The following is a 23954-nucleotide window of genomic DNA, read 5'->3' on the forward strand; positions in this document are numbered from 1 at the left end:
AGCTAGTGTCTGTGGACCATCCACCAAGTTCAGGGAGCCTTGCCAACCACAAGAGTCCACACGGCTGCCACAATGGAAATCACGGGAAGAGCTGCCAAGACACTAAGAATGTCAACTGTGCTCACAGTGCCTGGGCACATACCACTCTGTACTTGACCACTTATCCTCATAGCCTGATACCTACAAATGGCCGCGCACCACTCCTACCATGTATATGTATTGTGACCATTATCTTGGAACTGGATAATCTCAGTGTGACCCTTCATCTGATATCCACAGCAGGAGAGGGCAATTCCCTGGCCCACGGACTATGTGTTGGCATCTGAATAAAATGCACATGCTGACAGGATTGTGAAGGCAAGCTGCAGCTGAGAAATGGGCATTTTTATCTGTTAGGTGAATTAAGTCCCAGGAGGCCATATCCTCAATACAGAGGGGCAGCCAAATGTGTATTTATAAGAAACTCATCAGTAGGTTGTTGCAGCTAGGTGAGCTGTCCGAGCTTTGTTGCCCCGGAGCCAGTAACTAGTTGCCGACGAGTCAGTACTACTCATGGTGGCCCCATGTGCGTTGGAGTAGAACTGTGCTCCACGACATTTTCAACTTCCCCTTTTTTTGGAAGCAGACTGCCAGGCCTTTCTTCTGCAGCACCCGAGTGGACTCAAACCTCCAACCTTTCAGTTAGCAGCTGAGCATGTTAACCATTTGCACCACACAGGGACTTCATGTAGCTCAGGTGCTCTCCCCTTAATCTGATCAGCATTCCATTCTTGTACTGAGCATTGTTAATACAGGCCGTGGATGCTCATAGAACAGTTAAGTTCATTTATTCCCAAAATGCATTTATCTTCTCATGCTAATAATGAACAGTGCCAAATACCTAACTTGGAGAAAAAAATACTAAAAAAAAAAAAAATTTAAATGAATGACTAAACTAAACCCTGAATGCAGATGACACCTGGATGAAAATGATTATGAGAGCACCCAGAAGTGTAAATATTTTCTCCTACCAATGATCCTTGAAATTAAATTGAATTCATGTATGTGTGACATTTTGCACATGGCAGATAGAAGCAAAAGAAATGCTGACATTTATCACCTGTAGATCGGATCAACATCAACTAGTCATTTGCTATTCCTGACACAGACTAATCAAACAGATATTTCATCTTCCCAAATGATTTATTTTCTCTCCCTTTTTCTCTACTCATTCTTCCTGTTACGAGAGCCAGGTTTATCGTATTTTAGAGAAAAGACATATCACAGAACCACAGCCTGCACACTGGCTTTGAAGTGTATCCATATTTAGAGAAAGGCAAACATGGTTGTATCCTCCTTCCTCTTCTCAGCAAAAAGGGGTGGGTTTAGCATTAAACGTTATTGGTTTCACACATTAGAGAGACTGATGTTTCTCCTTCTCAGAAGGTGCTTCTGAATTACGCAGTAGGTCAAGAAAATGGCTCACAAAGGTGGCCAGAAACACTGCATGAGATACAGCTGCTCTCGTGTTTGACTCTAGTTCAATGTGAGGGGTTAAGGACGAAAAGGAGGGTGACAGGAAGGAGAGAAGGCATACCACTTAGGCTCTTCTCTGGGTGCCTTCAATGGTGCTTACCTTTCCTCTGAACTCTCATACTCAGACTTGAGTGCTCTCATTCTCATAAGGCAGCACCAGGCTCTTCAGGTATAGGGTAAAGAAAGAACCAGAAGGCGGTTCTCCAACAATGCAACGGCTGAGCCGACTTTCCCCTCAGAGTACCTCCTTGCCTGTGGCTTCTTTCTCTCACTTTTATTCCTTCTGCTACCATGTCCAGAAAATGAGCCCTGGTGGTAACAGTTAAGTGCTCCACTGCTAACCGAAAGGTTGGCAGTTCAAATTCACCCAGAGGATCTAAGGGAGAAAGATGTGGCAGTCTGCTTCCATAAAGATTACACCCTAGAAAACCCTATGGTGCAGTTCTAATCTGTCACATGGGGTCACTATGAGTTGAAAGTTGACTCGATGGCACCTAACAACAACCACATCCAGATCTAAGTATGGGATCAAAATAATTTCCCTTACTTTCCATTAGCTCAGCTGAAAGAAGACAGCACTGAAAATTTAAAAAACAAACATCCAAAAAAAAATATTATAAGAACTTCACTAAAGATTAGAGAGGCAACAGCACAAAATCAAAAGGAGATAATAAGACATATGCAAGTAGGCAAGTCTACCAAGTAGAAGTTGCAGGCTCTGAGGATAAATTTAAATATGCAGGCAGTAAAATGTATATGTAAATTTGAATGGTTTCCCATTTATTGGGCTCCTACTAGATGCCAGGCACACATCCTGGTGTCTTACTACATTATCTTTACTCTTCGGAACACCACCCTATGACTTAGTTATCTAATGCTGCTATAACAGAAATACCACAAGTGGATGGCTTTGACAAAGAAATTTATTTCTTCACAGTAAAGTAGGTTAAAAGTCCAATTTCAGGGTGTCAGCTCCAGGGAAAGATTTTTCTTTCACTGTTGGCCTTCTCATCAATCTTCTCCCAGACTAGGAGCTTCTCAACACAGGGACCCTGGGTCCAAAGGATGTGCTCTGCTCCCAGCATGCTTTTTGGTGGTATAAGGTCCCCAAATCTCTGCTTGCTTCCCTTTTTATCTCTTGAGAGACAAAAGGTGGTGCAGGCCACATCCCAGGGAAACTCTCTTTACATTGGATCAGGAATGTGACCTGGGTAAGGGTGTTGGGATCCCAACCTAATCCACTTTAACATAAAATTAAAATCACAAAATAGAGGACAACCACACAATACTGGAAATCATGGCCTTTAAATTGATACACACATTTTTGGGGGGACATAACTCAATCCATGACACCCTGCAAAGTTTTACTATTACAGTTGCCGTTGAGTCAATTGCAACTCATGGAGACCCCATGTATGTCAGAGTAGGACTGTGCTCCATAGGGTTTTCTTTTTCTTTTTTTTCACAGGGTTTTCAATAGCTGATTTTTTTTCTTTTTATTTATTGTGCTTTAAGTGAAAGTTTACAAACCAAGTCAGTCTCTCATACAAAAATTTATATACACCTTGCTATATACTCCTAACTGCCCTCCCCCTGATAAGACAGCATGCTCCTTCCCTCCACTCTCTCTTTTTTGTCTACTCGGCCAGCTTTTTGACCTCCTCTGGCCTCTCATCTCCCCTTCAGACAGGAGATGCCAACATAGTCTCATGTGTCTACTTGATCCAAGAAGCTCACTCTTCACCAGTAGCATTTTCTATCCCATAGTCCAGTCCAATCCCTGTCTGAAGAGCTGGCTTTGGGAATGGTTCCTGTCTTGGGCTAAGAGAAGGTCTGGGGACCATGACCACCGGGGTCCTTCTAGTCTCAGTCAGACCATTTAGTCCGGTCTTTTTATGAGAATTTGAGGTCTGCATCCCACCGCTCTCCTGCTCACTCAGGGGCTCTCTGTTGTGTTCCCTGTCAGGGCAGTCATCAGTTGTAGCCGGGCACCATCTAGTTCTTCTGGTCTCAGGCTGACGTAGTCTCTGGTTTATGTGGCCCTTTCTGTCTCTTGGGCTCATGATTACCTTTTGTCTTTGGTGTTCTTCATTCTCCTTTGATCCAGATGGGTTGAGATCAATTGATACATCTTAGATGGCTGTTTCTTAGCGTTTAAGACCCCAGACGCCACTCTCCAAAGTGGGATGCAGAATGTTTTGTTAACAGATTTTATTATGTCAATTGACTTAGATGTCCCCTGAAACCATGGTCCCCAAACCCCTGCCCCTGCTACACTGGCCTTGAAAGTGTTCAGTTTATTCAGAAAACTTCTTTGCTTTTGGTTTAGTCCAGTTGTGCTGACCTCTCCTGTACTGTGTGCTGTCTTTCCCTTCACCTAAAATCGTTCTTATCTACTATATAATCAGTGAATACTTCTCTCCCTCCCTCCCTCCTCTCGTAACCATCAAAGAATATTTTCTTCTCTGTTTAAACTATTTCTCGAGTTCTTATAATGGTGGTCTTACACAATATTTGTCCTTTTGCAACTGACTAATTTCACTCAGCATAATGCCTTCCAGATTCCTCCGTGTTACGAAATGTTTCACAGATTCATCACTGTTCTTTATCAATGTGTAGTATTCCGTTGTGTGGATATACCATAATTTATTTATTCATTCATACATTGATGGGTACCCTGGTTGCTTCCATCTTTTTGCTATTGTAAACAGTGATGCAATGAACATAGGTGCGCATACATCTGTTTGTGTAAAGGCTCTTATTTTTCTAGGATACATTCCAAGGAGTGGGATTGCTGGATCGTATGGTAGTTCTATTTCTGGCTTTATAAGGAAGTACCAAATCGATTTCCAAAGTGGTTGTAACATTTTACATTCCCACCAGCACTGAATAAGTGCTCCAGTCTCTCCACAACCTCTCCAACATTTATTATTTTGTGTTTTTTGGATTAATGCCAGCCTTGCTGGAGTGAGATGAAATCTCGTTGTAGTTTTGATTTGCATTTCTGTAATGGCTAATGATCATCAGCATTTCCTCATGTATCTGTTAGCTACCCGAATGTCTTCTTTAGTGAAGTGCCTGTTCATATCTTTGCCCCATTTTTTAATTGGGTTGTCTTTTTGTAGTTGAGTTTTTGCAGTATCATGTAGATTTTAGAGATCAGGCGCTGATCGGAAATGTCATAGCTAAAAACTTTTTCCCAATCTGTAGGTAATCTTTTTACTGTTTCAGTGATCAGTGAAGTCTTCGGATGAACATAGGTGTTTGATTTTTCTTTTTTCCCCCTCCTGCCATCACACATTTTAATGTCATAATCAGGGCATCTGGCTCAGAATTTCTTTTTCTCCCTTCCTTTCAACTGACTCTTAAAAAAAAAAAAAAAAATTTTTTTTTTTTTTGGCCATTCCACGCAAAATAATATGAACCTGCTTCTTCTGCTTTATACAGATCTTCTCAAATTTTAAAAAATTTAACCTTGTTGGTTTTTTTTTTAATAATTTTTATTGTGCTTTAAGTGAAAGTTTACAAATCAAGTCAGTCTCTGACATATAAACTTATATACACCTTACTACATACTCCCACTTACTCTCCCCCTAATGAGTCAGCCCGCTCCCTCCTTCCAGTCTCTCCTTTCGTGACCGTTTTGCCAGCTCTAACCCCCTCTGCCCTCCCATCTCCCCTCTAGATAGGAGATGCCAAGGTGTTTGATTTTTGGAGCTCCCAGTTATTTAGTTTTCCTTCTACATTATTTATAATGTTTTGTATACTGTTTATGCCATGTATTAGGGCTCCTAACGTTGTCCCTATTTTTTTTCCATGATCTTTATTGTTTTAGATATTATATTTAGGTCTTCGATCCATTTTGAGTTAATTTTTGTACATGGTGTGAGGTATGGGTCTTGCTTCATTTTTTTGCAGATGGATATCCAGTTTGTTAAAAAGTCTGTCTTTTCCCCATTTAACTGACTTTGTACCTTTGTCAAATATCAACTGCTCATATGTGGATGGATTTATGTCTGGATTCTCAATTCTGTTCCTCAATGGCTGATTTTTTTAAGTAGATCAGCAGGGCTTTCTTCTAAAGTGCCTCTTGGTGATGAGAACCTCCAGCTTTTTGGTTATCAGCCTAGCATGTTAACCATCGAGAACTGGAGGACTGTCCAAATAGAAGTTTGAATTCTTTCAAAGATCGGTGAGACATCCACCTAGGACAGGGTTCCCAAACATCAGTGCCGTTAAGAATTACTAGGATGTGAAATGTAGATTTCCCGGCCCTAACCTCAGAAATCTGAGGTAGAAGGTCTAAGGTAAGGCCTGGCTCTGTGTTTTTTTTGTTTTGTTTTGTTTTTTACAAGTTCCTCAGGAGATGCTGATGTAGATGGTGCATGGGTCAGACCTTGTGAAACAATGGCCCAGTGTCTTAAAATTACCAAGGTCTTACCAGATCATGGGAATTGGGCTGTGTGCTTCAGACCTAATGGGCAGTCACCATGTTGGAGCTGTTCCCTCATTAATCACACATAGGCAATTTGCATGTAGTATGTCAGAGCAGAGAAATGTTACTGTTTAGCCATTATTTTAGGGAGAGGTGCTATGTTTTAGAACTTTTCTTCTATTCAGTTAGACACTGTCAATAATTTGTTTACAAAGAATGGGAACTATGGCATGATATACAAATGATAATAATGAAACCTGCCTTTATTGCAGAAGCCATACCAGCCACCAGCCCACTTGTGAAAGGGCCCCACTAAGACTTCAAACCAACTGACTACACAGTATTTCAACCATGAGAACTCAGTAGTTTTCTCATACCATGCAAACAACACCCACAAAGCCTCTGAACTCCAGCTACCAGAAAACACACCAAAAGGTCATACTCCTCACAGAAATGTCTACAACCAATAGAGAAATGACCAGGATAGAATATCTGAATTGGGCTACGTGAAAAATGTAAAAGATTGCTTCACATCTGACTTCTAGGGTTATCACTAGTGCTGGACCAGTCTGCTGCCACTTCACAGAAAAATAAACTGAAGCTCTGATAGATGAGGTGACTTGCTGCTGGTAAAGGATTAATAAAATCTCTTCCCCTTCTACATGAGAATCTGACCCTGGGTTAACTTTCCATTCTGTTCCCCTGGAAACCTGATAAAGATAGAATGTCAACTATGTTACCGAGAAACATTGCTCATGTTAAAAATGACTCTTGATTGTTAAACTGCATTTGATCTGGGAAGAACTATAAGTGAAATACAAATATCTTATGGGGACACCATCATTTTGGTCTTCCACTAAGGATTCTTCTAATCGGACTTAATCCATGTGGTTATGCCTACGGAGCTGTTATAAGACTACTGCCTTCTGTGGGATATGGGGGTATTAAGCCAGAAGGACTTCTACACCCAGTCTACTCGAATCTTGTTTCTTCACACCTGAGCTGTCACCTGAGGTGGGATGGGGGGACAGAGTGATAGTACCTATATGGTTGTGTGGGCTGCTGTATAAGGACCTCTCTTATGAAAGAGAAGCACCTGATACCCTCTGCCAGCCATTTGTGATTCCTGTCTCCGTCCTTCCAAGTAGAATGGTGCCAAACGTGGCCTGTGATAGCCTTGTGAGTCGCAATGTTTGGGTGATCCAGGAGTCGGTGCCTAGTGAGCACTGCACTTGCCCAGTGCCACACTTCTGGGAAGCAGCTGGGCCAGAAGTCAAATACAGTTGTCTGCCTTCAACGGACACACTTTCTTTTTCATCACAGGGCCTCAAATCTCTTCTTCTGAAATAACCATACTCTGGCCCTGAGGCTGGTGTAGCTTCTCAAACATTTGCTGGGCTTTCTCCTTTCCTCTAGTGCTTGTGAGGCCTCAAATTTGGTAGCTCCCAATTCATCCTGCCTGCCCAGCCTCAGTGAAACCCTGGTGGCATACTGGTTAAGTGCTACTGCTCCTAACCAAAGGGTCGGCAGTTCAAATCCGCCAGGTGCTCCTTGGAAACTCTATGGGGCAGCTCTACTCTGTGTTATAGGGTTGCTATGAGACTCGCCAGCACTGGGTTTGCTTTTTTTTTGTTTGGCCCAGCCTCAACAGCTGGTTCAACTGTTCACTGAATTCCATTTCCAAACAATGGCCCAGAGATCTTTTCAAATTCAGTGATGCCCTCTCAGTTCACATTGATAAGCTGGCTTTCTAAACCCTCAGATAATTACAGCTACTTCACAGCTAATTCCCAGTCAGAGATGATTCTCATCCACTGAGTACCAACAACCACCTAAGCTCTCTCTGGTAGAAGAACAGTATCAGGAATGACAGCAGTCTCCTGATGACCAAGAGAAGGCTCTACCCCATCATTGAAATGCAGAAGTCTCCCCTCTACAGCCCTCCTCTGAACAAGAGTTTAATAATACAGTAAGCCCAGCGGCTGTCCTCTCAGATTAACACCCAGGCCAGGAGAGTATGTGAGTCATTCCTTCCCAACCCTCCCTTCCTTTTCTTTAAGCAAAATCCGGAGATGGAAATCAATGCAAATGATATCACTGCACTGGAGTCCTCCCTAAGAGCCTGCCCAACAAAGTTCATTGGTTCCCTCATAATGTTAAGCACATCTCTTGTTATAGAAATATGTGCGCATCGCCCCTTCTGAGGCCGTGCACCGCTGGAAAGCAGTCTGTATCTTGGTCCTCTCTAAGTCCCTACAACCTGTTCAATACTGGACACATAGCAGGTGCTCCAAAAATGATGACAAAATGAATAAATAAAAGAAATGACATGAATCAGGCATGCCCCAACCATATTCTTTCCTGTATAACTTGGACCACTGAATTAATTCGCTATAGATGAAATGGTAATTTTATGCTAGATTCCTAGTAAATGGCAAGATGTGAGCAACATCTTCATGGTTAAATCTCCTGCTCACTAACTCAGATAAGTGCCACAAAGTGACAAGTTTATAGAGATTCTAAATCAACGGACCCAATGCTACTCAGGCAGAACATAGTGCTGACGGCTGTGAAATTCTGTCTCCAGCCACGGCTGGCTCTTCTCTTCCGCCCGTGGCAGCCAGGATGATCAAAGAGGAAAAGAGTGACACAGAGAAGGAAGACCAGCAGAGGGAACATGCCAGAAAGTGCTGGAGGAGTTTCCACTAGACAAGCGAAATGACCAGATAAAACTGAGATATTCATTCATACATCACAGCAGTTTAGCAGCAGAAAACCTCAGAGTCACTTTACAGAAGGGGGAATTGAGGCCTAGAGAAGTCAAGCATCTTGAATAAGGTCGTGCCAGTCAGTAGCAGACTTGATCTCAAACCCAAGTGCTTTTTTCTGACATTAAAACCACAGGCTGTAACTCCCAGCAAAGTGTCAAAGTCCAGATTTCATCAAATGGTGTTATTTCAGCTTCTTAAAATTACCTCGTTTCAAAAAAAGAGTACTTTTTGCCGAGGAGAGTGATAATATAAAGTGATAGCAACTGTGTGGGAAAACTGGCCCTCTTGTGTATTATTGATGGGAATATGAATAGATATAATCTTCTGGGATCCAAGTTTGGCAATATTTAAGCAACTGTAAAATGTGTGTACGTGCTGATGTAGTAATTTCCCTGAAATGGTTGTATATACGCAAAGATACAAGGATGGTAATCTCAGCACTATTTATAATATCAAAAAATCAGAAGCAAACTAAATGAAACTGGTTAAATAAGATACATCTATACAATAGACTACTATGCAACGATCATGAAGAGACAACGACATATATGTAGACAAAAAAGGCTGCCCATGATTTACTGATTTTATTTATAAGATTTTAAAAGTCATATATGTGTGAGGGTATATCAGTGTATATATGTGTATATATATATCAGTATTCTATATGCATTCCCAAATGTATGTATTTTAAAAGAGTGTGTGTACACATCCTGACTTCCCTCACTACCTGCATAACTTTAGGCAAGATATTTACATTCTCTGTGCTTCTGTTGGAGCCCTGGTGCTGCAATGGTTAAGAGTATGGCTGCTAACCAAAAGGTCAGCAGTTCGAATCCATCAGCCGCTCCTTGGAAACCCTGTGGGGCAGTTCTACTCTTTTCTATAGGGTCGCAATGAGTCAGAATCGACTTGACGGCAACAGGTTTGGTTTGGTTTGGTGCTTCCGTTATTTACCACGAAATGAGTAATAGTACCCACCTCACAGAGCTCCTGTAAGAATTAAACAAGTCATCAACTCAACGGCAATGGGTTTTTATTATACGTAAAGCACTTAGAATAGTACGTGGTACATAGTACACAAATTTATCAACATGTGGCAGTATATGCATGAAAAAAATATAGAAGAATATAAACTAAGTGGTAAACTGCAGCTATTTCTAAGAGGTGGGATTATGTAGGCTTCTTTTTCTTTGATGAATTTGTGTTGTTTGAATATTTTACATTAATTTTTATAATAAAAATATAATAAAGATATACTTCCTATAAAATGAAGAAAGCTATATATCTTCTACATACATAGAATTCAGTCTATGAATCGCAAATGTTTCGAATTAACATGATGGAACAAACTTTAGAAATGTACTGGATTTCTGTCAGTGTTAACACATTCAGAGGATGTAACTGAGGGAACAGGAGAAAGAGAAAAGAGATAATGTCACACATGTTTAAAAAGATAGCTATTTTCTCTCCCCTAAAAAATCTGTGATTCTGGTCTGGAGCCCTAAAGCCAGCCAGAATCAAAGACCGTGCAGCTGGAGTCAACAATCCCTGTGTCCCGACCACGGCACCCAAGGCCGTCCCTCAAGACAGACATTTTGCAGCCCAGCTTGTTCACACGTGCTGCAACCAGGCAATGCTGGGCCTGATTGCTGCTTGCAGAAATGAGAGCATGAAACCAACGGCGGATTTGACCATGAGACCAATAATGATACGGCAAACAGCAGGTTCTTCTAATGTCTTAGGTTCTGCTGACTCTTCCCTCCAAACCTCACAGGCAAAATCAGAGATGAGAGTCTTTGGGAAAACTAAAAGGCTATATTGTTATACAGGGAAAGTTTTGGTTTTTATATATCAACTGGAGGCCCTGGGTGGTGCAAATGGTTCACATGCTTGGCTGCTAACCAAAAAGTTGGAGGTTTGAGACCACCTTGAGGCACCTCAGAAGAAAGGCCTGGTGATCTACTTCTGAAAAAGAAAAATCAGCCATTGAAAACCCTATGGAGTACAGTTCTACTCTGATACACGTGGGGCTGGCTCCACAATAACTGGCTATCTATCAGCTCAACTCGTACTTGGTCATCTTATGGAACCATCTAATGAATTTTGTGTGAGTCCCTAGGTTTTTTTTCTAGTTATGAAATGTTAGCTATTATTTTTCTTGTTTCACATCTTACATGATTGTTTAGTATAACAAGAACTAAATTCAGTGATGACAGCAAGAGGGGACACACTTATTTGGCCCTGATTTTAAGAGGAATCTTTTAGTATTTCCCCACAAAGTATAAAAAGTGCTCTCTCTCTCTCTCTGGGTTTTGAAACATTCCCTGATATTATTTTCTTTTAATACTTTTAAAAGATTGGCACTGCGTGTTGAAATATTTTTGTCATTTATTGACAGAAAAATGTATTTCTCATTTAACCTACTAAGGCAATTAGATGGATTCCTATGACTGAAATTCTTGACTCAACGGGTTACATAAAAAGAGTCATAAATTGGCTCATCTGAAAGTGAAATCCCAGAACACAACCTCACTGGGGTCTGACTCACTCACAGGAAAGCCATGATAAACAAGGACAGGTACTGAGATTATGTCATGGACTACCTCATCTGGAAAACTCTGCATACGTCAACTCCAGCACAAATCATACTGAACTACAATGTATCTGTTCAAAAGTATGTCTCTCCCCAAGACAGAAGTTCTCAAGGCCCAGGACTATATCTTATGCATCCAAGTATCTGTTGTGTCTTACACATTACCAAGTGCTTGAGTTATTTCTGTTCCCTTCTCCACGTACTATATTTTGCATATACCCAGGTTACCCCATGAACTGGCTACCTTGCAAGCTGCAATAAGGAAATCAATGTTGTCTACTCCTTGTATGTAGCTACATGTACCCAAGATCTACATTTAACCGATCCACATTCCTGACTTTTTCAAAAGGTGAAAATCCCTTGTTCCTGATTTCCTTCACATCCTTCTGATGGGTAAAAAGCTTACCAACCCACAAAGTGCATGTCCAAGCTTACATTCTGGAAAACCACCTAATGAACAGAACGTGTTCTAAAAAACTTTATTTTCAAATCGCCAGTGTTAAACTATTTCTATTTGTAGTCCAGATGTCTTCTGGTCTCCATACCCAAAGAGATACAGGTATACCTGCTGACAACTATGAATACGACAGTATTTCCTCTGCTTCGTTGATGTGTCTGTTTATAAAGTTCCCACCAGCCAAGTATATCTTTGTGATCCATTCTCATTATCCTATTTGTACCCCACTCCCAAAACGAAACTCACCCAAGGGAACAAGATCCGCTACAAAGGAAGAGGCCAAAAAGGACCCTCAAGAAGTTCACTCACCTTTCTCATGGGTGGTTGGCGGTGGAGGTGGGGAGGTGACTGGTTTGGACTTGTCATAGTTGTTAAAGCTCTGGCTGCGTCGGTTGTTAGCAGTGGCTGGTCCGCCACGTGTTTTGGCCTCGCTGCCTGCAGCGGATACCCTCGCGGTGGGACCTGGAAGTCTAAAATGCAAAAGCAACAGGTAATGGGTTCATTCTTAGGAGAACAGCAGTGTTTCAGAAGAAGGAACTGCAACCATGCAGGAGATAAAAGAAAGCATCTAAGGCAGTGAGTCTGAGGTTTGCCAGTCAAAGACTTTGGTGGAACCACTACAAACGTCTAGGCTAGTAATAACACCAGCAAAGTCCCACAGTAAAATGTCAACAATTCTTCTTTGAGCAAAGAGAGACGTTTTGAAGGAAAATATATGAATATATGTTTACTGATTAGAAATACAAAGATCATCTTATTTTTCCTCTGAGATGGATATTTTTCAGTAAAGCCAGATCATGTTACCTCTAACAACTGTGGGATGTAAAGGGCCTGATAAGTCTGCATATCCTGTGTGTGCATCTCTCTGGTAGGTATTGAAAATGGTGTTCGCCATAATCCAGGGATGCAGGTATCAAGAAAAGGACATAAGTTATAATGGTTAGAAAGGGAATTTCTAGCACTCAGAACCCCACACATCTGAATGAAAACTTATGGCCTAGTTGGAAACACTTGTCCAGACATATTTCAACACCTGACAACCTGTCTCCACAGGCATTGCTTTGAGGCTGAAGCCCAGCTTCTCTGCACGGTAGATACATAAAATCATATATTCTTTCTGTAAAACCAGCAGAATTCTGTTAGCATAAAGACAAACACACACTTTTCCTTTAAATAAAACACCTCATTTTGGGTGATTTGGGAAATAAAGTCACCGTATTTCTCTATAATGTGTCTAAAGATATTATAGGCCATCCCCCCAAAGAGTTTAAGGGTAAGACTCCCCAAATTAGGATTCTGGTCAAGGGATTTACTAAAGCAGGCTGTTTCCAATAATTAAGGTTGAAAGATGAATAATTGGTGAAATATTTAGTTATTTCTTTCAGCTAAAAACTCTCTTAGCTGTGTTTAAAAGCCAGTGGAACCTCAGCAGACTATCATTAGATCTAGTGATAAGTCTGAATTTTCAACTCATAAAGCTTTCAACCTTCTCTTTCCATGCAAATCTGTAAGCACCAAAAGAGTCTGAAGTCTGGAAGCATTTTAGATATAAGCAGGCAATCGCTTTAAACTTTCTCTCATTGGCTGAGCAAGAAAGATGGTTGTAGAATAAACAGAGAACATGAGATGGTGTCAGAGGACTGTAAAATTTATACAGTTCAGAAGAAGCTGGACCAACTCCCTGACTGGGAGCTAGGAGAAAGGTTAGTTCTTCCCTCCAACATATGGCGGTGAGAGCTATAAGGCATTGCTTCCCACCCCACTAGGAGAATTTGCCCTGCTGTTAATTTACCACATCTTGATTGGAGAGGATATTCAGCCCATTAAGACAGGCACAGAGTGGGATGCAAAATCAGCAGTGCCAGTACCTGTGTTTGGGGACCAGATGTTGCCAGCACAACTGGGCAAGGAGGTCCAGCAATGGGACCTTGGTAAATGTTCATTCTGCTTCCGACGCAAATAGGGTCCTGCAAGCTCTCCGAAGTCAGTGTTATCTGAGTACTTACATCCAATGGTGGAGCTTCTGTGGGTGCAGGCTTGGGGGTCCTTTGAGCTGGACTTATTTAACTCAGTCATAGCCTGCAGGAGTTTTTATGTCCACAGATAGGCCTGGAAAAGGATTATGGACGTGTTCCAAGATGATGTCACAGCAGTGGTATTAAGTGGTGCAGGATAATGCAGGTCACAGCATTCTACTTTGTTGGGGGGCGGGTGGGCAGGGATTTGCAAAGAGCAGAGAAGGAAAAAAAAAAAAAAACAGGAAAGAAAAAATGTATTCCTTCTAGAGGTGCTAGAGAGTTCCTACTGCCCTGACCCTGGGATGGACCACAGAAGATTTTTAGGAGCACGAGTGCCTTTACAGAAGTAAGCAATCAAAGTATAGGATAGGCTGGGGACAGCAGAATCAGATAGGAAGTCTGGTCCTCTGTAAGGCAATGTGGTATAATGGGTAGATTATGGACTTTTCCCGTATGTGAAACATTGGACCAGTCTCATAACCTCTCAAACATTTGTGTTCTTTACCTGTAACTTTGGAATAAAAATAAAGAACCCAAAGGGAGCATTGCAAATTTGCAATGAACTGGGCATTGTCATAAATGAAACATGCTATGGTACATGATAGATGCAGACCAAAAAAAAGAAAGGAATAAATGAATCTAGGTTAAGGTATCAGAAGAGAGTTCAACATAAATCAACACACAAGAGTCTGAGATCAACAATTTCAAAGAGGCAAGGCAGGCTTCAGTAGGCAGGGCTGGTTGCCTATCCAAAGAGCATTCCAGAAGAGAAACTACTTCATCCGAGTATCTGTGACCAACTGAGACCTTTTACTTGCAATGGCTGTGAGCCATCTCTGGGCCCCACTCCCTGGAGTAAGAAATTCCCCATCTTGGATTTACTAAGATAGTTCTGGGTGTCCTATGAGAGGTCATTGTCAAAGTCTCTTCATTGAGCTGACTTAATGGGAGCAGAACATCTTTCAAAGGTCTGCAGGGGTGTGCCAAGTTTTCTGGGACATTGGAGAAGGGGTTCTTGTAGCCTTGAGGGCAGCTGATGGTGAATGGGTGGTGGGGGAGAAATGAAGGGTACATACCTAGCCATCAAAGCTACCACAAAACACCATCCTGAGACCAGAAGAACTAGATGGTGCCCGGCCACAACCGATGACTGCCCTGACAGGGAGCACAACAGAGAACCCCTGAGGGAGCAGGAGATCAGTGGGATGCAGACCCCAAATTCTCATAAAAAGACCAGACTTAATGGTCTGACTGAGACTAGAGGAATCCCGGTGGTCATGGTCCCCAAACCTTCTGTTGGCCCAGGACAGGAACCATTCCCGAAGACTACTCATCAGACATGGAAGGGACTGGACAATGGGTTGGAGAGAGATGCTGATGAAGAGTGAGCTACTTGTATCAGGTGGACACTTTAGACTGTGTTGGCATCTCCTGTCTGGAGGAGAGATGGGAGGGTAGAGAGGGTTAGAAACTGGCAAAATTGTCATGAAAGGAGACACTGGAAGGGCTGACTCATTAGGGGGAGAGTAAGTGGGAGTATGGAGTAAGGTGTATATAAGCTTATATGTGACAGACTGACTTGATTTGTAAATGTTCACTTAAAACTCAATAAAAATTATTTAAAAAAAAAAAAAAGCTACCACAAAGCTGAGGCCAGCTCTCATCACCTCCATCCTCACCACAAGTACACCTGGTCAGGACAGCTCTTTTTACTTGACCAAATGGGGAAATTGGGTGGAGACCAAGTAATTTCTTCCAAGTTTCAGAGAGAATCTATGTTGACTCCCAGCCTTAAAATTTGGGTCCCGTTGTGAATGGGCTTGGGCTGTTGTTGTCACTTGCTCCAAAGTAAGCCCCCTCTTTCTGAAATCTTCAGCGAAGTCTGAAGAATCAATGTGTGAGTGAATGAGTAAATGAATGAATATGTGTGGTGGGTGAGAAGTAGGGAAAAAGGCAAAGTCTGGATCCACCCACAAAAGAACCAAAACATCTCTTGGGATGGTAAGTCACTCTATAAAATGAATTAATTTTGGTTTTCGGAACTAATACAGGATTTCAAAGACAAAGAAAACCATGAGAACCTAAGATACCTGAGATATCATGGGGAGGGCACTGAACTTTCTACAGATTGAATAAGGGGGTCTAGCTCAATCTTATCCAGATTTTAATGACCGGTTGCCCCTAGCTGACATATAGGTTACATGTATGTTGATAAAAGAATATGTCATCTCTCATGATCATTCCACATCCAAACACAGTTACAAAACGACAGAGAACACAGATGGGTTCTTTGAAACATAAACATGTTGCTTTTTTAAAATTAAGGTTTAAGGGAAGTGGTGTGACAAAGAGGTGGGAAGTTCAGAAGTAATTCAGAAAAGGAAAATGATCTCAGAGGCTGGTGGGATGGTCAGGGAAGGTTCCAAATAAAAGGGACCCCAGAGCCAGATTTGGCATGCTGAATGGGAACCTGTGTGAAGGACAAGAAGGTAGGGGCAGAGCACGTACAGAGGGAAACCCTGTTAAACAATACTGAGGAGAGACAGCATGGTGTGCGCTTGGATTCGGGGGTAGTGAGAGGGGACAAAATGGGAGGAAATGAGGCTGGAGAAGCAAGCAGCGCAGAGTAGGGAGGACACTGTATGTCATACTACCTGTCTTGGATTTTGTCCTGCCCTCTAGCAATGAGGCATTAATTAGGGAAGCTGAGAGCAGAGCTGAATTTGAAAAGCAGAGAATATTCTAGTGACACAGACCCCAGGCCTTTGGCTAACATTTTGAAGTTCATTATTGTTAACATCTCTGCGTATCCTGGGAACTCCTATCAACTCCCAGCCCAGAAGCACCTGCTGTCTTTAGCATTAGCATCTCTGTTTGCTGAAGAGCTGGGTCTTGCTCCTGTGGAATAGCTGCAGGTACCACAGCAGATGCTGCCCACCGTGCCCGCCTCACCGAAGGAAAACAGCAACCGCGGGACACGGAAAGGCAACCCTGCATCGTTTACGGTGCTGGCAGGTTCCAACAACTCCTTTCTAAGAGGAACTCAACCTCTCATGATCATTTCACATCCAAACACAGCTGCAAAATGAGAGAGGACACAGATGGGTTCTTGGAAACATACACATGTTGCTTTTTTTAAATTAAAGGAAGTGGTATGGCAGAGAGGCAGGAAGAAAAATCCTGCTTTTAAGACATGGTCGATTTCTCCAATCTCTGCAGAGGCACTTAGGCAGGGCGGTAAAACCGTCCCTCCTAGGACATAACCTGCAATGGCTCAGCAGCTCCTCCGCTCCATGTGCTGTACGTGCTGGTGAAGGGAAAGCTGTGCTTTCCCCTAAAGCCACTTCAAAGGCTGGGAGTAGAGGACGACCCATCCCAGGAAGGAAGGCAGCTTGCGTGCACATGCTTAGGCACTCGGCGGGGTGGAAGGGGGTGGCGGGGAAGGGTCCTAATTGGAGATGTTTTATACCAGACAAGATGATGAAACGCTAAATCTCTTGTTTCTGTGACATCTGCTTTTCAGCAGCTGGGCAGAAAGGAATGAACTACTAGCTCCAATGATTCCTTTCCCCAAGATGGTTGTGCAGAAATCAATTCTGTGGGACTTGCTAGAGGTGGTCTGGTTGCCTTACCACTAACATTTCCATATCTACTACTTATGGTACATGGATTATTGCTGGATACTGTGCTAAAGGACTGGAAATAGCTTGAAACCTTACAACACTGTGATCGAGAAAGTACCACTTCATTTTACCAATAAGGAAACCCAGGCTCACAGAGATGAAACAATTTGCCTAAGATAATGGTGAAGACAGGCTTTCACTTAGGACTGACTCTTAGGCACTACGCTTCTTTGCCTCCCTCGGGTAGAATGAGCCTAAATACTTGGAACTCCATCAAGAATGCCAGGGGCAGAGATAATAGCAGTCAAAAGCAGAAATTCATGGAAATTCCTCATCCCTGTACCACTTTCGTTCATAACACCCCCACCCCCCACATACACACACATATCCACCCAATCCATTCTGAACCTGGATGAGGCTTCCCACTGTGCTCAATATCCCTGGTGCCCATCATGGTGTGTGGCTCAGAGCTGCTCAACCAGTGTTTGCACTTTAACAAGTAATCTATTTCTAGGACTCCGGGAGACCAGGGCTTTGAATCAGTTCATTCCGGTTCGAGCCCCTACTGAGAATTTTCATTCTTAGGAGATTTTTATGAGAATCACCTGGGGATCTTGTTAAACTACAGACTCTGATTCAGCATATCTGAAAATTCTCAGCAGGGGTCTAAACCAGAATGAACCGGTTTGAAGCCCTGTGAGAGAGGTATCTTACTCAGCCAAGAAGGGTAGGGCTGTTTCTTTTTGCAACCAGGCCCTACTGGTGACTTAGCAGTGCCTGATCAGCTAAAATTTTTTATCAGGATCATGCTTCTGGGAATGGGAAGGTGAGGATACAGGGAAGGCAAGGAGGAGGATTAAGCAAATAAAGAAACAAAGAGCATCCTTTAATTGGCCTCAGCAGAAACAAAATGCATCAAAAGAAACTCCAGGTGAGGGATACGATCATGAAGGACGGTGTGTGGTCAGCTCGGAAGCCTGTGACCAGCACAGCCTCGGGGAGGAGACACGCCCTCACCTTTCATCTCTTCTTCTCTTCCCATCACCTCCCAATCAGGCGGCCTCCTTCCATCATCTGGGACTGATAACGAATTATTCATGGGAGGTACATGTGCTTCCAGTTAGGGATTTTCCCAACCAGCTCCTGTGTTCTTTATCGTCCAGGGCTGAACACACCGTGGGAACAAACACTGGATTTCAGGTTTCCTCCAAGCTTACCCCTCCCCTTTCCTTTCCTCTGTATGTACATTTGCATGGTACTTTTTTTTTTTTTTTTTCATATGAACTGGGAACCAACCAGTCTGCCAGGGCAGCGGGTATCTGTTCTGACTTAGGCCTCTGTATGATCTCAGTGGTACAACGGTTAACATGCTTAGCTGCTAACAGAAAAGTGGGAGGTTTCAGTCCATCAGTCACTGGAAACTCTATGGAGCACAGCTCTACTCTGACACACATGGGGTCACCATGAGTCAGAGTCGACTCAACAGCAAACAACTGTTTTTTTGTATTACGTCAGGGACAGCAGTCACTCTCTGGCATGGCTATCAGGAATGACAAATGTTATGTTCCCTCCTGTCCCCCTGAACCGTGTCTGCGTAACACGCTAACTTATTCCACAGAGAAGCACACTGTCCTCTGGCTTCTCCACTGCCAGCTAAGTCCTGAGCTGAGTCTCCTCATGTGTAAGCTTTTTAGGAAAGGCACCCAGAGCCTCACAGAGTGAGGCAGCAAGTGGATGGTCAGTATGTATTTGTTACATGAACAGAGATAGAAATGAAGTGTGGGTTGCCCTTTAGCTTTAAATGAGAGGTTGATGAAAAATAAATACTAGTCCTAATAAGAGGTGATTCTGCCCCAGTATCAGTTTCTGTGAGGATGCTGTAAGGACAATGTATAGAAAAAGGCTGTGAGCAATGGTTGAAACATGGGATTTTAAAAAGCAGTCTCTACAACTACATAAATTTCAGAATCCAAGGGAAGAGAGGGCAGGGAGTTAAGCACACTGGTTAAAGCGAGGGATTGGGGTTAGGCTCCCTGGGTTCAAATCCCAGCTTTTCTACCTTCTGGGTGACTTTGGGTAAGTTACCTAACTTCTAAATCTTAGTTTCCTCATCTGTAAAATGGACATCATAATGTGACTTACCTAATGAAGACTGATAGGAGGATGAAATAATGCATTCAAATTGGTGCGTTTGAAAAATGTTAGCTGTTGATACCTTTAAAATAACAGTAGATATAAGGATGTAACTGCCATCACCCATACTCTGGAATGAACCCTCATAGGACGAAGCAGACAGGCTAAACTCTGAGCCAAGAGAACTAGTTAGTGAGCAAGACTATTATTTTTCAGGAAACTGAGGTGATCTTTCCACAGTACACAAGAGCATCCAGATACAAAAATGAGACACGGCTACCTCGCCGTTTTACCTCCAACGGCCAATTGGACTCATGCTTCAGGTCCTTATAACTCAAGAGAAAACCAACTGCACATTAGTAATTTTAACAAACAAACAAAAAGCACCACACACATAAATGAGACGCAGGTGAGGGTGGGGAAGGGCCAGGACAGAGCAGGGAGCAAGCCCATCATAAAATCACTACAAAAACCACCTGGAAACTCACCTCGTCCTAAATCAGAAGAAACTGGTGAGAAAGCAGTGAAACCAAAAGAAATGAAATGTAGCACCATTGTGCACACGTCACTCTCAGACTCTGACACACACACACACAAATCTAGTTTTCTGCCCAACACTGCATCATTTGCCAAAGCATGTTTGGTTTTCTCGAACTGCAAACATGAAATGGGGAGAGGAAACAAAAGGAAACTTATCCAGAGCAGAGGATATAGCGGGTGGGGTTTAAACCATGCTTTGCAGAACACAAAGAAAATCTAACCTAGAGATCTTTTTCTGACCGAGAGTGAAGCGGATGATTTTGCTTTGAGATGAATCCTTGGAAGATGCACTGCATGACAGGAAAGAAAAAAAGTGGAAGAGCTGAGTGAGGAGAGAAGATATGTTAGACACGAATAAATAGAGTCTCATGACAATGGGAATGGGCCTGGATTTTTCTCCTCTGCCCATTTTTTCCAACATACGCAATATTCTTTCTAGGTCTAACTTTTCTGACTGGATAAATTTCCAATGTGAAGAAATTGCTATGAAGATTATCCAAGAACTTTTCTGGTTTTCTTTCTTTTTTGTTTTTCTAAGCACCAAATATCATTTCTGCTTCCACACATTATGAGGTCTTTTTCCCACAAAAAGACCCTGAAGCCAGGGGGTCTCTGACAAGTAAACTTACTTTGTACCTTTCAAAAAAAAAATTTTTTTTTTTTTTAAGTATTCAGATGCTTCTACTTCACACGCTTGTTCTACCAGGGTGCTTTTCAGATAAATATCTTGAATGTACCATAACTTGTTTGCAAGTTTCACTGCTCTTGGAGATTTTTGCTCTCAGTGGTACAGAAACCTGGATGAACCTTGCTAAATTCTGGGCTTTGGATCATAAATTTGCACATCTGAAGAATCTTGATTAGACCTTACGTAAAAAGAAAAAAAAGTTAGGCTCATTTATTCCCTTACGAAGAGTAGAAATATTTCTTTCTTGCATCCGTATTTTCTGTACCATGTTTATAAAAGGATCAGAGATGAGAAATACAATCTTGGTTTCACTAGTCTTAGGAAGCAAAGGAAGTGACAGAAGAGAATGGAAAGAGAAATGAGTCAATGTTCTGGATTTTTCCTAAACAGCTGAATACGAATAATGTATAAGGTAGACACAGAAGGAGAGGGATGCAAGCCTTGGAGACTCCGCTCTCTCCTGGACTCTAGAACGGTAAGGGATTTCATGAGGTGAAACGTGGATCAATTTCTTGACCACCACGTAAATTATGGGAAGAGCTAAGTGAAGTGCTAAAAGGCGGTCACGGAGGAATCACAGTTGCTCTGATTCCTCATGCCATGGTCTCAGGTTTCCTTTGACAATTTCCACATTTCCTTTATTCATGACCTTTATGGAAAAGTTGGCAAGTTTTATCTATGAAGCTCATTTCTACTCTGTGACACATGGGGGCCACCATGAGTTGGAACTAACTCAATGGCAATGAGTTTACTTGTTTTTTACCAAGAGCAGGAGGGAGGGGGTAAGGGACAGCCATTGCTTAGGGGGCACTGAGTTTCTGTTAATGGTGGTGGAATAATCTGGAAATGGATATCGGTGACAGTTGTACACTATGATGAACATAATCAATGTCACTGAATTATGCATGTAAAAAATGTTGAATGGCAAATGTTTTGTTATACATATTTTTACCACAAATAAAAAAAAGAGAAAAGTTGTCATGTACTAGTATTTGCTACCCCAAAAGGCACTGAACCTCCATAGTTTCAAAATGGCTTTTAGGCATGTTTACGCGTAGGACAGAGTTCTAACAGAGGACCAAAATATACCTCGCATTTTGGGGTGGTGTCAACATTTGACATTGACAATTGAGGGTTCAAACCATTACTCTTGGGGCTTTGGTCATCAGAGACGGAATTTTGGATTACAGATAGAATGGAACTGAGCCAGTGATGCAATTTTACTACACTTAAATTTATAGCCAGAGTGTCAGTGCTAGTGTATCATATCTCTAGATCTTGAGAACAAGATTGTCCTCTGCAAGTAAAATTAGAAAGTATCGGTTATATGATGGATGAAAACAACCATCTGCCAAAGTAACTGAACCTGGGCAAGATAAAGCAGTGAGTGAGGACATACAGCAACTCCAAAGCCCCGTCTATGTCATCACATGGCAGGGTCAGGGGGCCATGATGGCAGGATACACTCTGTAGCTGGTGGAGTAAATGACTGCAAAAACCTGGCTTACGTCAGTTTGGCTCTTCTTTAGGTGAAGCATTTATTAGTAGTAGGGTATTTTTTTCTTACTGGGAGATTGGCACCCTGACTGGAACATCTGGTTCTTTTAAGCAAACAAATACCTACCATGGAAATGGATGCCTCAGGCTAGCAGAGCTCAGTGGACACAAGCCCAATGTTTCTCAAAGCATGTTCTTTAGAACCCTATCCTGCAAAATGCTCCATCAAATAGAAGAGTTCTGTGGCCAAGATGCTTTCTATGCCCCTTTCTGCGTATTCACAATACATACCTGTTCTTCTCCCAGGCCTCCTCATTTCAAGAAATAATACCAGTACTTGCCCAACTGTTCAAGCCAGAAATCTAGGCTGTATCTGTGATTCCTCTTTTTCCCTCACTTCAGATAGTCAATCATGTCCTGTTGACTCAACCTCCAAAATACATCCTGAATTGGTTGATCTCCATACCTGCTCCTACCACCTTGATCCTGGCCACTGTCATCTTCTAAATGACTGTAAAAGCCATCCTTCCATTCTTGCTCTCCACAACCCACTCTCCAAAGAGGACTAAAAGTGATGTTTTAAAACTGTAAATCAAAACCAGTCTCTCTTCTGCTTAAGACCCTCCAATGGCTTCCTGTCACCTTTAGAATGAAATCCAAACTCTTCACCCACCACTTGGACATGGCCTCAGAGCTACCGCACTGCACGACTCCAAGGACCACCAGTCACAGTCTTCCATGTAAATGGTGACAGCCATCTTTGCTTCCAGTCTCCCTTGTCACTTTCCCCTCCCCTCACCCACTGCGCTCCAGCCACACTAGCCTTTTTTCTGTTCCTCCATCATGCTGAGCTTACTCCTACAACAGGGCCTTTACACCAGCTGTTCCCTTTACCTGATATATTCTATACCTGATCTTTGCACAGCCAGCTCCTTGTCATTCATTCGTACCTCCACTTCAGTGTCATCTGCTCAAAGAAACCTTCCCATCAACTCAACCTAAAGAGTGACTGAGTCCCTCTGATTCCCATCATCCTATTACAATATCCATCAGTAGCTAATATTTTAGTCCCCATTTATTTGCTTGTTTTTCTGCCTCTTCTAATAGACTGTAGACTGCAGATACCTTGTCCTAGGACCCCCGTGTGTCTAGGACACTGCTTGGCACATACAAGGCATTCAAATATTAACCAAATAAATGAATGGACATTAGCAGACTAAAGACTTCCAGTAGACCTACAATAACAGTACTAACAACTTAACCCAGATTATTTTCCATTTTTTCCCCCCTACAGAACCCTTCCCCTGCAATATAACTCCAGGGAATAAGCACTCTGCAGAACGCAGTCTGGGAAATGATGTCTTGATCATTCCAATGACCTAAGTGCCCCAGGACCTGACCAGGATCTGATCAGGAAAGAACTTGCAAGCAGGCTGTGAAAGAGGGAAAGAGTGCAGTGCCTGGCTGCTTGGCTGTGTATTCCTCATTGCTAGTCCAGGCACTTCTCCCATCGCACAAATTTCCATAATGTGAACTGGAAATAATTAGATAATTAATTAGGGGGCCTGACTTACATTACACCCATCACTGCTGGTTTTAACAGCATCACAATTGAGGAACAGCACTGCTCATGGGAAAAAACTGTAGCCATCTATCAGGCAGCTGCTTTGTTTGAGCAGCTCTG

At 42.4% G+C, this 23954-nt stretch overlaps 1 protein-coding gene across 4 annotated transcripts in view; it reads right to left on the reverse strand.

Annotated features, from left to right (window-relative positions):
- Positions 1–23954, reverse strand: part of NAV2 (neuron navigator 2) — a 459088-nt gene that overhangs the window by 227401 nt on the left and 207733 nt on the right. For all 4 annotated transcript variants that reach the window (XM_023550786.2, XM_064288347.1, XM_023550784.2 and 1 more), the window contains exon 6: positions 12081–12241. In XM_023550786.2, coding sequence (XP_023406554.2) covers positions 12081–12241 — 161 coding nt within the window. The remainder of the gene's footprint in view (positions 1–12080; positions 12242–23954) is intronic.

Source organism: Loxodonta africana, chromosome 7 (assembly GCF_030014295.1).
Source record: "Loxodonta africana isolate mLoxAfr1 chromosome 7, mLoxAfr1.hap2, whole genome shotgun sequence".
Lineage (NCBI taxonomy): Eukaryota > Metazoa > Chordata > Mammalia > Proboscidea > Elephantidae > Loxodonta > Loxodonta africana.